The sequence below is a fragment of the Cicer arietinum genome, chromosome 2 (assembly GCF_000331145.2).
Source record: "Cicer arietinum cultivar CDC Frontier isolate Library 1 chromosome 2, Cicar.CDCFrontier_v2.0, whole genome shotgun sequence".
NCBI classification, from domain to species: Eukaryota; Viridiplantae; Streptophyta; class Magnoliopsida; order Fabales; family Fabaceae; genus Cicer; species Cicer arietinum.
The window spans coordinates 7,829,110-7,846,646 of NC_021161.2; the positions used below are offsets into that span (position 1 = coordinate 7,829,110).

Consider the following 17,537-nt stretch of genomic DNA (forward strand, 5'->3'; position numbering starts at 1 on the left):
GCAAAAATGAACAACAATGGAGGAAGGAGGAAGAAAGGTTCTCGCACGCGCAGAGGAACAAGAAGGAAAATTTTGTGTTTCTCTACCTTGTCTTTCTTTCCCTTGCTTTTCTTTTCTTTCTTTTTCCTTCTTTCCTTTCTCTTCCTTCCTTTTTATACCCTTTTCTTTTCCTTTTCCTTCCTTCTAATTTTCCTTTCTTTTTCCCTCCAAACAAACATATATATATATATATATATATATATTAAATATAACTTAACAAATATCTCTAAATATCTAGATATTTGTTAAATTACCATTTCACCCGTAACGCATTAAATTCTTCGTAAAGGATTCACCGCACTTAATTTAATTTATTTATCGACGAGTAATTCTAAACGGCGTCAAAATATCTTTTTGATCATATAAACTCCAAAATATTATTAACTTTGGCTAAAAAACCTCCGAGCCAAAATCAAAAATACACAAAAATACATAAAGTATACTTTTAAAATTATGGGTCTTACAGGAGGAGACGATGACATAGACTTAAAGAGGTTGTGTTTAATAGTGGAAATGCCTACAAAGGAATCTAATAAAGAGAAACTAGGGTAATGAAAAGTTGGAAAGTGAATGGGTAAGAAGGATATGGCGAATGGAATAAGTAAATTAGTGATTTTAGTAGATGATATAAAATTGATTTGGTAGCTAAAGTAAGAAAGATAGTCTCGGATTCAATACCCACCTCCAATAAATACTAAAAAATTAACAATTAACATACTAACATTTGTTTGTTAAAAAAAGTGGACTAGTGAGTTATCGAGGCTAAAAAAAATACAAATGACTGTTTTTAAAAGATATGTTGGACTAATGAGCAATATAACAGTGGTATCTATAAAAGTGTGGAAATTCTTGTGGGGCTTGAGTCCCCAATAAGCTTCACGTGCATCTGCCCGAGTACAAGATCATGGAAGAAACTAACTTTGATACAATTTTCTTAATCCTTTAATTTCCATTCACGGTGGTTTATGTTTTTTATTTTGAAGTTTTCAAAAACTAAAGGAAGTTTCTGTTTTGAGTTTTCAATTTTCAGTTGAATTTAAGTTTTTATTTTATTTTATTTAAATTGAATTACTCTTTGTATCATGTTTAATTATTAAATTCGTCAAATTTAAAAAATATGGAGACATCAAAAAATTTAAAAATTAAATTAAATTTTAATTATTTTAAAATAATGCATAAAATTATAACTTATTTAATCATATAATAATTTTCGTAATAGTAGTTAAAAATAGTAGTTGTGGAAGATGACCACTTGTAGTAGTGATCTGTCTCTGAATGCGGCTATAGCGGTAAAAGAAATAGTTGAGAGTTAGAGATGGTGGTTGGAACATAACTTACGATGACTATAATGGTGAACGATGGTGGTGTCAATGGTTGAAGATGGTCCTTTGACGTGGGTGGCCGATGGTGATGGTAGTGGTCAGAGATAGTGGTGGCGGTTATCAGATGTGTATGGTTTGTAGTTTAGCGATGGGTAAATGTGGTGGTTCGATGTGGGTGGGTGATGATCATGAAGGTGGTCGAAGATGGTGGTGGCGATAGTCGAACATGAGCAGTCGATGATGACACGATAGTTGGAGGTGGTAGTGTGTGGTCATATATATGGTGGTCGATAGTGGTGGCAGTGACTTCCTCCATGCTAGAATGTGAATTAATGTGGTGACCCCACATTGGTGACCTTGCGAACCACAACTTGGAGTAGTTATTGGGAGATTTTGGAAATTTGAAGTCAACATTAAATTGTTGGCTGTAATTAAGTATTGAATGATGGTGTTGCATGCTAATGCTACTCGGCTGAACGAAATCGTCGTACCAAAACAAAGGTTAGGATAGGGTCGTGGGTCTTGTTGTTCCGTGGTACGGAAAGTGATCACTAAGATTCCATAATAATAATTTTCTGGTGGGGTGGGAATAATGTAAGTTACAGAGCCATATCGTTAATTTATTGGTTAGCCTGAAATTGTAAATATATGAAAGATAACCATTGCCATTAACGTAGTATATTTTGTCCTGGCTGAAGATCATTGCATCATGAATGTTCATTGAATGACCTACATGTGCATGGTTTGGTATATATGCCTTCACCGTGTTCATTCAAGGTGGAGGAGAATTTTATCAGGTTACCCACTTTCTTTTCCGTTCATAAATAAAATTATCCCAAAATCATAAATAATATATTTTAATAACAATAGCCTGTTTTGAGTTTGTTAGGAAATAACAAATATAATTCCTCGTACACTTCCAAAAGCGTGCTTAAGTTTCCATAATTTTGATTTGAGGCATCAAATTATCCTTTAAAATTGTAGGGGTCAAATATTTTTTCCATTGAATTTTGAAAGTAGATAAATAACATTTGAAATTAAAAAACATTAGATAATATACAGTATCTTATGGTTTGCTTCTTCGCCAACTCAGCCACATAATAGATGAGTTAATTTGCACAATTTTAAAAACCAATTTTTTTTAAGAACAGATAAACTTTGTTGTCCTAGCAACAATAACATCTCTATCTATATAATTAATTATTGTTATTTTTTCATAATTTCATATCTTTTTTTTCAAGAACCTTCATTTATATAGTCTGGAATTACTCATGAAGATCAAGTGTTGTCTCTAAGAGATGCATCAGGAATTAAAAAAATTGAATGATAATTCAAAGACAATATTGCAATGTTTAATATAACTGTAGGGATCAAATTACTAATGAGTGAGCAATTTCAATGACTGATTTGTCAATATTGATTCTAATTTTTATTGGTTAAAATATATGAATTTAGATGACCAAATATATACCTTAATGGATTTGGTATAAGGTCGCCACTCATCAGAGAACCCCCACCACCATTCACGAATACAACATCCATCGAAAGACCTACACCGCCACTCATGAACGCACCATCATCTCCATCCATTAGAGCACCACCATCCATGAATGGACTAGCTCCTAGACCACTGACCAGCAAAAAGATTAATATGTAATTAACAATTATTACTTAATAATCTCTCTCTTTGAAATCATTTAGATGATGCACTTGATACTTACTTAAATGATGTTATGATATATTTTGGATAATGTAAGTGACACTTATTACTTATTAATTGACACTTATTTAGAGTTAAATGAACTTCATTAATACATTTTGGTCTTTAATTTATTTCAAAAAATATTATCTTACATGCTAATTTGCTTATAATTGTAATTAGTTGGGAACCTATTTGCTTATAAGTTGTAAATTTCAGATACCAAATTAAATATTTTATATTTCCCAACAACAATGTTACATTAACAAATCAAACTAATGTCTCCGATAACAATGGTTCAAAATAGAAAATATAAACATTATTGGCAAAATATACTTCAATTTGTTGATTTCATTCTCTAATGACTCAACTTTGTCCATCAATCTTTTCTTCCACACTTCTTGAATTCTATGATCCTTAGATAATGAGACTAATTTGTCAATTATTCTTATTTTTCAAACATCATGACTTCCATTGTTCTTAGTTGATGATTCTTTTTACCAAATTGTCAACATTGTCCAACAATTTTGTCTTCCACACATCTCAATATATTTCCCCATGAAGCACACCTAGTTCCTTAGCCTGGTCAATCCATATTGAGAAAGTTAAAATTATATATTTCGTTTGGAAAAAAAATAGAGAAATGGGGAATGAAAAGAATTTTCTTTCAAAGTTCTTTTTAACAACAACAACTCTAACAAAAACATTTCTTTCACAATGATATTTAAGAATCAACAAGTTCAAGTTTTCACTCATTGAGGAAGAAGAATATATAAGTGGTTTTTTATTATTTTATTTTTTACGATTTGAACACCATGAAATATGAAGAATAATTAATTATATAAATGAAGGTTCTTGGAAGAAGATATGAAATCACGGAAGAAGAATGATAATTGATTATATGTACGAAGATGTTACCGTTTTAATGATGACATAGTTTCAATTTTTAAAAAAATTAAATTACAATTTCGTTTTCAAAATCAAACAAATTATCTCCTGGTATTTCCAAAATCAGAAAAATTAGTTCATCTCTTATGTGACAATGAGTTGACTAACAGTTAAACTCGTCACATAAACGGTTAACGTCTACGTCAACCTCATTAACAGAACAAACTAATGGATGAACTATATTGTTCGACATCTTTCAATTTTTGAATGTTACTTGTCTATTTTTAAATTTAAGAAGATAAATGTCCTACTCCTACAATTTCAAACAACAATTTAGTGATTTACATGTTTTGATTTCTTACTACTAGTACAATATTACTTCATCCAATCTAAAATTACTAGCTCCTTTGATTATTTCAAATAAATAAAAAAAAATAGAGAGAATAAATATGATTTTTTAAAATTATTTTTATTAATAATTGATATTTTTTATTTATCATAAATATAAAGTAGGAAATGATAATTTGTAATTAGTCTTCAAAACTATAACTGATCATCTTTCAACTAGAACAATATATTTTTATAAATGTGATAGGTATTGTTAGATAGATGGGGTATACTGCAGTGCTTTTATTCTAGTAAAAAAAGGTAACAATAGCTCAGTAACTCTGGGTCTTGTGAAGCACCAAAGTCCATATCTGTGGAGCATTTGGGCTCTCTATTGACCAATCAATTTGATCATTAAAATATTAACACTTTGAGAAGTAAGAATTCATAATGGTTGATGTCTCCCTTGTTTAACATTAAGCTAAATAGAGAATTCTATTATAGAGGTAAATCTTTGCGACATGTATATAATAAATTGTATTACAATAATTGTTAAAATATAATAATATAAAGTTATTAGTGAATTTATTTAGTAATATTTTAAAAGTATTCTATAAAATGAACTCAAATAAGAGAACGATTTTGTGGATGTTTTTGTAGATATTTATATATTTATTTTTTTGTATATTATGAACTAATTTGACAATATATATGCATGATTTATTGTAAAAGAATGCACAATTTAAAATTGTTATTTTTTTTTGTTTAATGTCACAACTTTTAAAAAACGCAGACTTATAATTTTGACGATGGATTTGGAGTTTATTCATTTTCAGTCTTAATTATAAGAAAAGTATATTGTAGCTTAAAATTTCAACATTAAATTCTGCTTTAAATTTAATTTTAATAAAATTTTCAATACACATTATCTCTATAAACTTAAACTTAATTAAAAAAAATTGGCAAGTGAACATGAATTTAAATTAAATTTGCAAACACCGACAAAAAAATTGAATGCGTTCATAGGTAAATATTAGTAGTTATTAATGATTACATTGTCTTTATTTTAAAATAATTGAGCTATTTAATTGTGAAATTTAAAAAAATTATAAATAAAAGAGACAATACTACATTTATTAAACTATATTTTTAAAATATTGGTCTACTATCAATATTATAAACGCATAATATAAGATATTAAATTGAAAATGATAAAAATAATATTAATTAAATAGTACAATTAAAAAAAGTATATTAAAAAATCAATTATTTTAAAACAAAATATTTTTATAAATAGATCTATTATTTATTATTTTAAGACAGAAGAAATATTAGTTTTTGAGCTCCAACTAGGATTCTCTTGTTTAATCTTCCTCCAATGTCCATTGACTAATTTACTTTCGCATACTCTTAAAAGTTACTAGTACCAAAAACATGAGAGACAAATACTCCATTTTCTCATCTTTATATCCATTTTTTCTTATAGACACAGATTATGAATCAGTGCATGAGGGAGCATTTTTTTCATTTGCATTGGGTAGAGGGATTTCCAAATTTTGCTTAGGAAGGGTCCAAGAAAAGTGATATGTTTGGTTCCAATACGCGATAAATAATGGACTATATAATACACGCTACAATTTAACTCTCCAATGAATGAGGTAATCCTACCTCTATGCTTTAATTAATAACATTTGAAACAAAAAACTGTCTTTTAATATACTAGTATAGTAAATCACATTTCAATTTATTTGAATTTATTAGATGTATTTATACATACACCATCTTAATTTATTATTATATTTTAGAAAAATAAATTAAATATATTTATATATAAATAATATTTTAAGAACATCTACTCGTAAAATAGACACATTAAATTTTTTATTTTTTTAATAAAAGTAAAAAAAAAATGCTTATAAATATGTAGAGGTACTACTCAAGAGCGCCCATAAAAAAGTTATAACTCATTTTATCAAAAGAATATTGCTTATCTAAAAGTTGTTCCTAACATGTTGATTTCAAGTTAAACAACTCTCATGTTAGATTTATCTAGAGACAAGCAAATAAGATAGATCATACTCTTGCTAGAGTAATTATGATTCTAACTAGTTTCTAAATTATGATTAATGTACCCACACATAGTGAACATATTCTTGTAAGTGAAATACTAAATCATCTTTGTCGGAATTTGGTTTTACATTTAGAGTTTTGATGTTAACAAAAATATTTTATGAAAGTAATATATTTGACTTCAAAGAATATAAAAGAATGTTGGATTTTGATCCTTTGATTCCTAATTTTGACATAATTCACAATTCAACAATATTCATACTTAATATGATAAATCTAATATTTCAATTGAGCAAAATTTCAGGAACACCAATTCAATCCTACACACTTGGATCAATTGCTTGGAACACAAGAAATCAACAAAAGTTGAATTCTGAATATGTAAATCGATTGGGAAATCGATTTCATAACAAGGGTGTAAGGAAATCTTAAGTGTTTGTGAATGTGCAATCGATTAGGCAATCGATTAGCTTAATTAAAAATGAAAAACTGCACAAGTCAGTAGCCTCTGATTTGGAGAGTAATCGATTGGTAAATCGATTGAACATTTCACAAATCAAACCTGATGGTAACACATCAATTGGTAAATCGATTGAATGAGTCACAGTGGCACTCCAGTGCTGAGGGAATCGATTGGCAAATCGATTGACAAAGTATCATTTGAAAAATGACCTCACCTGTGACAAATACAATCGATTGGACAATCAATTGTTAACACTTTCTTTTTGTTAAAGTTTGGTTGCAATCGATTGGGAAATCGATTGAACTAAACACCAGGTAAAAACTTTTCAGGAACATGCTATTAAATCGATTGGCAAATCGATTGATATTAAAACTGAATCACTATTTTGAATCACATCGATTGGCAAATCGATTTACATCAAAAACCTGAGCCACTGTTTTGAAAACAATCGATTGGCAAATCGATTGAAATAAATTTTTTGAAAACATAGTGAACTCTGAGACTTGGCAAATCGATTGAGTAATCGATTGAAGTTACTTTTATTAAGAGAGTTTCCCAGCAATCGATTAGGAAATCGATTTATGCAAGTCTGGACATGTTTTACTGAAAAGTGTTGTTTTAATGAATCGATTGGTAAATCGATTAGCTTGTATAGTTTCAAGATTAAAGAAAACCAAGATCGCGATAATCGATTGGCAAATCGATTTAGCTCATTTTATAACTTTACAAAATCGATTGGGAAATCGATTTCGTAGTTGGTTTTTCAGAAACTATATAAGATGTCTTTCAATCTTTATTCTCATAACTTCTAAGAACTTTTACATAACTTTTTCATAACTTTCATAATTTCTCTTATGCTCTCAAAAACGGTTCATGGCAACAAACTAACAACTTCATAATTGTGATTACAGATCTCAATACAGTTTGTTGACAATCTAAGAGAAATGATAATGTGCTCAAGAACAATCCATGAATATCCAGATTTGTGAAGAGCAACATTTATAAAGATTGAAGACCCTTTTGTTTTACGTCTTTTATTCTTTCTGTAATAAATCTTTGAACCAAAACGAACGTTGAAAATCCAGCTAGAAACTGGTGGCTACTTTCTTGGGTGAGAGGTCTCAGCAAGAAAGAGTCGTACTTTGATTTTGTGTTAGGCTGCCGATTGTCTACAAGGATCAAAGGGTTGATAGAAAGCCAGCTAGAAACTGGTGGCTACTTTCTTGGGTGAAGGAGAGGTTTCAACAAGAAAGAGTCGCACTGTGATTCTGTGATAGGTTGACGAGTATCTACAAGGATCAGAGGGTATTCAATAGGAAAGAGATCATTAAGATAGATAGGTTTCAGGGAGGAAACTGGACAATCTGTAATTGATTCTTTCTATTGAAGGAGAAGAAAATCTGAAATCCGATTGGATTTTCAGGACTGGACGTAGGTTGTTGTTGACAACCGAACCAGGATAAATCTCTGTGTTTTCTTCTCTAACTCTCTCTCTTTAATTTTCTATATTGCTAACTTTGCATGCCTCAAAATTTAAATTCCGCTGTGCACTTGATACTGATTAATTTGGTAACGAAAACTGATATATTTTCTGTTATTTCGAGGTCAAGATACCAACAAAGAAGATTCATGTTTTTGAAGAAAATCTAAAATAAGATTTTATTCAAATTTATAATTGAAGAAAATTTAAAATAAGATTTGATTCTAAATTATAATTGATGAAAATCTAAAATAAATTTTGATTCAAATTTATAATTGAAAAAAATTTAACATAAGATTTAATTCAAACTTATAATTGAAGACAGTCTAAAATAAGATTTGATTCAAATTTATAATTGAAGAAAATCTAAAATAAGATTTGATTCAAATTTATAATTTATGAAAATCTAAAATAAGATTTGATTCTTATTTATAATTGAAGAAAATCTTTGACCAAATTGAAAAGAAGACACAATCAAAATTTGAAGAATATTTGATCAACATTTGAAAAAGATTTAATTAAGATTTGAAGAAGATTTGATCAAAATTTATCTACAACAAAATATGAATAGAATCAATCTGAAGAATTTACAAATTCAATCTACACAAAATAGAAACATAATCAATTTGAATAATTTAGAAACTCAATATGAATAAAATACAATTCAGAATTAAACAAAAACAAAATTGAAGCCCAAAATTTCACTATATAAAATATCGAAAAGCAAAAAAGAGTAACTCAAGCTCAAAGTTCTCAATTCATCTTAGAATTCAAAGAGAGAAACACTTCTTCAGGTTAGAAATATTTTCTGAGTATTCTTTTTTTTACAGTGTAAGAGTTATTATTATTATTATTATCAGCTTTTTTAGAAGCAACTACGCAAATTTCAATCTTTTGTATCCAACTTGATAGTGGTTTAGTTCTTTCTGAATGTAGCCAAGTTAGTGGTGAACTAGAATAAATCTACGTGTTAAATTATTTATAGTTTCATTGTTTGCTATCTCTGAATCTGATTGCTTCTACTTTAAGTAAGCCACCAAAATTAAACTAATTTTTTTTTTTTTTATAAATTATCAACTTTGATAAAAACAATTCAACCCCTTATCGCATTTGCATCTTCAATCTTTTCTTCAAAAAAAGATTAAACTAAAATACTTTTAATAATTAAATTATTGTGATTAACTGATGGACATTCAATCTGAAAATCAACTATGCAATTATTCAATTAATATATTGAAATAGACAAACGAGGTTGTCCAATATTCTTGTACGCTTTTCTTTAAACTTTTTTTGGTGATGTTAAGTTTTCGTTAATTAATTAAACTTTGAGACCTATATTTATATAAAAGAATGCTGAACTAAAAAGCTGAAGGTGAAAAATATACTTTGATGAATGAACACTTTATATTTTTGTTTCCCAATGACAACTAAGGTAATGATATTAATAGATACTAACAAAATCTTTTTTTAAAATGTGATTTAGTATACATAATTAGCAATGGAACTTACTAAGAGATTCTTTTTGTTCACACCAATTTGGTTTCTTTCTTGCTTAAGAAGACTACAAATACATTTGTTTCTTTTTCACTTTTTTCCACATACTCTCTCTCTCTCTATAAGGCTATGTAAGAAACCTTCCACCATTCACTCCACTCCATTGCATTACAGTTACTGACGAAGTATGTGTGTCACACACCCTTAACTTTTCATTGTCCTTTTCTGAATTTTCCACTCTCATTAAATACATAGCAAAAACAGTCCATTTTGTTTCCTCTCTTTTTTTCATATTAGTTAACATGAAAAATAACCAAAAGTTCTGATTTTTATTTTTCTTTTGTATTGATCAAGTTCATTGAAGAAGAATGGAAGCAGGAAGAGGTGCACCACCACCTAAACAGGAAGAGCTTCAGCCACATCCTGTTAAGGATCAACTGCCAAATATTTCATATTGCATCACAAGTCCTCCTCCTTGGCGTGAGTTTAATGCTTCATTTCAACCATTTTTTATTTTTCTATGTTCAAAATTTTAGCTTTTTTTTCAGACACTTATTTTCATGAATAATTATTAATTTGTAATGTGGTTATAAATGAAGAGTGTTTTTGTTCTGTTTGAGTGAGTTTTAATTTTTCTTATGGTTGTTGTTTACTTGATTGAAAGTTTCAACCTTTGTGATGGTGCATTAGTTCTTCAATGTTTTTTTAGGAACTTTTTCTTTGTTTTTGTTTTAAGTAGTGAGTGAACCTTTATATTCAATGTGATTCAATTTTTCTTATGGTTGTTTACTTGATTGAAAGTTTCAGTCTTTATGATGCATTAGTCATTAAATGTTTTCTGAGGAGCTTTGTGTAACTCTCTCAATCTCAGAGGGAATTTGTATTTTGTCTTTTGAGTTTACAACGTCACACTCTTACCACTAAGCTGACACCTTATGAACATGGTTCAATGTGATTAATTTTTATTCATGGTTGTCAAAATAATTGGAAATTTCAGCCTTTTTGATGTTGCATTCATTAGTCCTTCAATGTTTTTTGAGCAGCTTTGTCTTTGTTTTGTTTTATGTGTTTTAAGAAGTGTATGTTTGTGTTCAATGTGATTAATTTTTATGTTTTGAATTTTGTTGTTAATGAAGCGGAGGCGATAATACTCGGTTTCCAACATTACTTGGTGATGCTTGGCACGACTGTTCTGATACCAATCTCTCTAGTTCCTCTAATGGGAGGAGGAAATGTAAGTCTTGTTGTGTAAGGAAAATGATTTGAGATGATTTTTGTGTGGTTCTTAAGTGTAACAAAGCTCTTAATTTGTGCTTCAATAGGAAGAAAAAGCAAAGATGATTCAGACTCTTCTGTTTGTGGCTGGCATAAACACATTAACTCAGACATTGTTCGGGACTCGTCTGCCTGCGGTTATAGGAGGATCCTATACCTTTGTGCCAGCTACCATTTCAATTGTCTTGGCCGGTCGCTACAATCACATTGTGAATCCTCAGGAGGTTGGTTCATCACAGGCCTCCTTTTTTTCTTCTTCAATGTTTTGACATTTTTGTTATATTAGGTATCATTTTGTTTTAATCTCATTTGTGATCAATGTGTAGAAATTTGAGAGGATAATGCGTGGAACGCAAGGTGCACTTATTGTTGCTTCCACCCTCCAAATTATTGTTGGATTCAGTGGACTTTGGCGCAATGTAGTGAGGTTGGTTGTAGTCACGTTGTGCTTTGTCACAATAATTTTACTCTCACATGTCAATTATGTGATTGGTTTCATGGTGAATGCTATCAGAATTGATTGTATCTATCAAACGTGATTTTAGCGAAAATACAACTATTTGGTCACTACTAGGAAAATTTGTTTGTGCATTCAAACCCCGACTATAGTAGAAGTAATTAAGAGTATTTGCTTCAAAATGAAATTTAAGCCAAAATGGTAGTTGAAAAATTGATGTATCTGATTAAAAATTAAGATAGGATACATCAATTTTTCAACTTCCCTTTTGCTTATATTTCATTCTAGAGTAGTAGATTTTTTCACTGAATTAAAAATTTTATATCAACTGTCACGTCAATCTTCTTTTTAAGAGTAAACATCCAAACACGAATCCTTTAACTTCAAAGTTCTAACTCAATTGTAACTATATTGATTTTACAAAATCTAGTTCATATAAAATCACCTTAGTGTGTAATTTGCTATATTTTTGTTAAGGTTCATAAGCCCTCTCTCTGCTGTTCCATTGGTTGCTCTGTCAGGCTTCGGACTTTATGAGTTTGGGTTTCCTGTGGTATGTATATTTACAACAAGATCTATTCCTTATTTCTTTCTTACATTTATGAATTATATTTGATATGATCCACATTTTCTTGATTGTGGCTTTTGAATGTTAGGTTGCACAATGTGTGGAAATTGGCCTGCCAGAAATTGTAATCCTATTAGTATTTTCACAGGTGATTTATAATTGTCACGATGCTTAGTTCCATCTACCTTCTACCCTTGGATGCAATTTTGTTGATTCTTGTTTTCCTTTGCTTTCTTTCTTCCATTTTAGTGTTTATATTCTAAAGTAGTGGTGTTTCTTTGAATAGTACATTCCTCATGTGATGAAAGGAGAAAGGCATATATTTGATCGCTTTGCAGTTATATTCTCTGTCGCAATCGTGTGGATTTATGCTCATATTCTCACCACTGGTGGAGCTTATAAAAACACAGATAGTACAACTCAGGATACTTGCAGAACTGACCGTGCTGGAATCATAAGTGGTGCACCTTGGTAATATAGTCTTGTGATTTTTTTTTCTTCTGATAATAGAAATGTTTTATTTTTAACTTTAGGTAGTAGTTTATTTTAGATGAAACTTGTTATTTTGTTCATCTTAGAAGACAAGAAAAATGGATTCAGTTTTGGTTAATTCCCAACTATAACTTCTGACAAAATATTAATTAATCAGGATTAGAGTTCCATTTCCTTTTCAATGGGGAGCTCCTACCTTTGATGCTGGAGAAGCTTTTGCTATGATGGCTGCTTCATTTGTTGCACTAGTAGAGGTTTGTTTATTTTTATACTTCTGATGTAGTCTGGTAGATATGTATTTTTGACCAAGTACCGTGAATCCCATAGTTGTGATCAGTTTATTGTCCCTCGATTCATTAATACGAGGATTTGACTTCTCTAAAGTGCGTGTCTAAGTAAACTGAGGAGATTAAGAAAAGTGATATAATCATGCAATTACATGATCCTTGTCTCTTTCTTTCTCCATCATTTCTATACATTTTGTTGCATACATTTATAATGAATGCTTGTAACATTCTTTTCATTTTTCTGCAGTCAACTGGTGGTTTTATTGCTGTTTCAAGGTATGCAGGTGCAACTCCGTTGCCACCTTCAGTATTTAGCCGTGGCATCGGTTGGCAGGTAAACATAACTTATGAACTGAGTATTTTTCCTATCTAAATCAGTTGATTTCTCTCTATATGATATCTAAATTATGAGATTATGATTTCCAAGTTGTTTTAAAAATGGCATAATGAGTATCAGTCATATTTTCATGTTTGTTATCATTTGCGATCATCATTGATTTCTGTTTCTTACGTATTAGGGGGTAGGAATTCTATTTTCCGGGATCTTCGGGACAGGGAATGGATCATCAGTTTCCATGTAAGATTCTTGTTCAAAATGTCTCTGTGTAGGTTATATAATTTCATATTCCCAGTAGGGTAGTAGCTTGAATTATTTTAAGAAACACTTGAATTTTCTTCAGAGAAAATGCTGGACTATTAGCTTTGACGAAAGTTGGTAGCCGAAGAGTTGTTCAAATATCAGCTCTATTCATGATCTTTTTCTCCATTCTTGGTAAGTTCATGAAGCTGGCAATTCTAATTTTAGTTTCCTCCTTTGTGAACCAATGCACTTATTGTTCTAACTTCAAGTCCGCTGCACTGTTGTTCTGAGGCATGTGTGTAAGCTCACACGGTTTTTGCCAGAACACTTACTATGAAGTGTTTTTATTTATATACAGGAAAGTTTGGAGCTGTGTTTGCTTCCATTCCAATACCAATATTTGCGGCAATATATTGTGTTTTCTTTGCCTGTGTCGGTATGTAAAAAGCAACTTAATAATCTGAATTTCACTTGTCATAAATTTCATTTAAGTTTGATTTGTTGACCCTTTATTTTTTCCTCAACACAGGTTCTGCAGGCCTCAGCTTCGTTCAGTTTTGCAATCTAAACAGCTTTAGAACCAAATTCATCATAGGATTCTCTATTTTCATGGGATTCTCTATACCACAATACTTCAAGGAGTACACAGCAATTAAGCACCATGGTCCTGTGCACACTCATGCTACATGGGTATAGTATATCCACCTTCTCTCATTCTTATAGTTTAATGTGAATTAAAACAATGGTTGAAAGTATCTAAAAGTGTTATATTTTGTTGTTATGGCAGTTCAACAACATGATCAATGTCCCTTTCTCATCAGAAGCATTTGTAGCTGGTATATTGGCAATGTTATTGGATGCCAGTTTGCACAATAGTGACAGCAAAATTCGTAAAGACAGAGGCATGCATTGGTGGGACAAATTCAGTTCATTCAAGACAGATACAAGGAGTGGGGAGTTTTACTCTCTACCCTTTAATCTGAACAAGTTTTTCCCTTCTGTGTGATTATGGATTGGGTTTGGACTATTTTATATCAAAGTTAGGGGTATGAAGTCATAGGATATTTACCCTATAATGTCTCATTGTGGGTGCTAAATGATGTTTATGATGACTTGGTAACCGTCAATATATTTATTCTTAATTAGAAATGAATATCTTTATTTTTGCATGCAACTTAATTCCTGCTTTGAGAAAAAAAAAGGGGTGAGTTTTATCTTTTCTAATGTTTGATTTGAGAGTTAAGAAAGGTTTTTGAAAAGGTGGAAGGAATGAAGAGTTTTAGTAGAATAACAACTTCAAAATAAAAAGCTTGAAGCAGTGATGAATGGTGTTGACCAAGTTCAACCAACCTATTCTTTTGTCAAAAAAAGAAAAAAGTTCAACCTATAATCACCGTGCCTATAATCGCTAGGGGATATAGATATAATATATTTACATTGTCTTTTGTAATAAGTATTTTAAATACTATTTTAAAAATTAGAAATAATTATTTTTGTGATTTTTTAACTTAATTTAATTTTAGATAATATTTTAATTAATTTAAATTAATTATTTATTTAATTTTAAATAATAATTTAATCTTTTGTGTTTTAAAATGTCAATAATATTATTCTTTTTTATATAAAAATTTATAAAAAAATTTAAACAAAACTCATAAAATTAATTATCATATTTCAATATAAAATTAAATTCCATCAAATTCATAACTTAAATTTTTAAATAAATTCATATTTTCATTTAATATTGTTGAAGATGAAAATATGAGTTTATTTAAATATTTGAGTTATGCATTTGATAAATACATGAATTTTCTTGAAATTGGTATTAAATTTTATGAATTTTGCTTGAAGATTTTGATGAATTTTTTAAGTTTATGTAAATAAAGGATAATATTGTTGACATTTTATATATAAAAGATCAAATTATTGCTTAAAATTAAATAAATGATCAAATTAAAAACAAAAAAAAATAATAATAAAAGATTGAAATGTTACCTTAAATTAACTCAAGAGATCATTTGAATAATTATATCTAAAAATTAAAAAGAGAAAAATATTGAGATTTTATATTGAAAACTAAAATTTAAAAAAATTGAATAGAGAGTTTTATATTTAGATTCTTAATTGCATCAAACATAATTGTTACACTTGCCGAAGATAAAATGTAAGTGAAATTATTGTGTTTTTAAATCTTAACTTAATTTATAAAAATATCGATATTGTAAAACTATATATAATATTTTGAAATTAAATTTAAAAAATAGTAGTCATGTGTAAATTTTTAATAATAAATATATAAAATAAAATGAAGCATCATATTACACATGTAAGTTAAGATTTTCTACACTAACTAGACATGCAATGATTCTATCCCTCTCATATGTCTCACATAGATTGGGTTGTTGGGGAAGTTTCTACACTAGACATGCAATCCTCTACCCTCTCCTATGTCTCAATACTAGGACTACCCTATTCATAGACTAGGTTATATCGGGATGTTTATCGATGTGATCAACCCAAAAGTTAAACAAAATTTTAAGAGCTTTCCTTGTTTGGTTCACCTTGTTTGGTTCACTTTTTCCAAGTACATCAATGTTACATTGAATTATCAAGGTAAATCGGTGTAAAAATTATTCGAAATTTTAATAAAAATTAAAAAAAAATCCTTTTATATTTTATAAATAAATCGATGTTTTAATTGATATAAAAATAAAGAAAAATAAAAAATAAATATATTTATTAAAATTCAATTTGTCAAACTAATATTAATAAATTATTATCTCAAATATAAAAATTAAAAGAGTAATTAATTTATATTTCTAAAAATTACTGTTGATTATGTTTAATATTTCGAATAATTTATAAACATTAATCCACATTAAACATAGTTGGATCCACCATAAAATTTGCATATTAGTGTATGGTTTGAGCTTAAACAAACTTGGTCAAACTCAATCCGCTAAAATATAAATTATAGACCTATTTGATTTTTTTTTTCGGACAAAGTTAGTAAAATTATGATTGTATTAGTTTTTACAGTTTAAACTCTAGACCTTCTAGTGAGTATTTCTTCAATCCCTTCATTGTAAAATTGAATTGGTTAAAATTTGAGAGACATACTAAATTTTTACTCAATTCAAATCGATAAATTTTAATTGGTTTAGACAATATATTATTTAATGTGATCATTGTGCCTTTAATGTTTTGTTAGCTTTTATGATTTTTATGGAAAAGTGGTGATAAGCCTTAACAACAAAAGAAAAAAAAAACTAGAAATCATAAATCACATAGTTTTTTTCAATTGCTCTTGTCACTTTGTGAAACAATAAATTGGAACTTCCAACTAACAGCAAATCTATAAAGTAGTATATTTTTTTTTTTTGTCTTTTTATAAAAGATAGTTGGATAGTTAATAAAAATTAATATATTAAATTTATAAATTTAATTAATAAAAATTAATATATTTAATTTATAAATACATTAATTTTTGTTAGTTAAATTTTATTTAAAAGGTATTTTACAAACACAAAAAAGAGGAAATATAAGTAAAATCTCAACAGGCCCAAGAATCTGTAGAAGACAATACATGCATCCCTAAGAAAATGAGTAAATTAGAATCTGAATATTTTCTACTTATATAAAATTATTTTTAATTGAGTAAGAACATGATTTATTATTTAAATAAAGATGTTTTTAAAAATTAGACGAGGACGCATTGGAAATTTTTTTAAAATTTAATGAACATTCTTGTATTTTTGTATCGGTGATTTTGATATATTTTTTAGAATTAAAATTTTGAGAGAAAGTATGAAGAAAAAAATTAACACTCAAATTAAAATATTAAATTATATAAAACACTATAATCTTCTCACAATATATGTATATATTTATAGAATATTATTGACAATATCCGTGACCATTGCTATCTGTGAAATAAGTTTTTCAAAATTTAAATTGCTCATATCGTATTAGAGATCAACAATATTACAATATAACTTAAATAAATTAACTATATTATGTATTAAAAGTGAAATTTTAGAATTTAACAAACAAGTTTACAGCTTAAAAACTAGAGGATTATATATATATATATATA

General features: G+C 28.6%; 1 protein-coding gene across 1 annotated transcript; it reads left to right on the forward strand.

The window, feature by feature from the left end:
• The first annotated feature begins 9,889 nt into the window (after positions 1 to 9,889).
• On the forward strand, positions 9,890 to 14,606 carry LOC101514736 (nucleobase-ascorbate transporter 6-like). The gene is made up of 15 exons (XM_004489822.4): positions 9,890 to 9,967; positions 10,137 to 10,262; positions 10,919 to 11,016; positions 11,105 to 11,281; positions 11,384 to 11,484; positions 11,992 to 12,067; positions 12,171 to 12,230; positions 12,369 to 12,553; positions 12,732 to 12,828; positions 13,109 to 13,195; positions 13,380 to 13,438; positions 13,542 to 13,633; positions 13,800 to 13,877; positions 13,971 to 14,131; positions 14,229 to 14,606. Exons 2-15 carry the CDS (start codon positions 10,151 to 10,153, stop codon positions 14,445 to 14,447), a joined length of 1,602 nt encoding a protein of 533 aa, XP_004489879.1. The 5' UTR covers positions 9,890 to 9,967; positions 10,137 to 10,150; the 3' UTR covers positions 14,448 to 14,606.
• The last annotated feature ends 2,931 nt before the right edge of the window (positions 14,607 to 17,537 follow it).

Bases quoted from the DNA above. Each gene is read 5' to 3' on its own strand.
- LOC101514736 (XM_004489822.4), top strand. From the start codon at position 10,151: ATGGAAGCAGGAAGAGGTGCACCACCACCTAAACAGGAAGAGCTTCAG. The intron at 13,439-13,541 runs GTAAGATTCTTG...AATTTTCTTCAG, and splicing joins AATGGATCATCAGTTTCCAT to AGAAAATGCTGGACTATTAG. The intron at 13,634-13,799 runs GTAAGTTCATGA...ATTTATATACAG, and splicing joins GATCTTTTTCTCCATTCTTG to GAAAGTTTGGAGCTGTGTTT.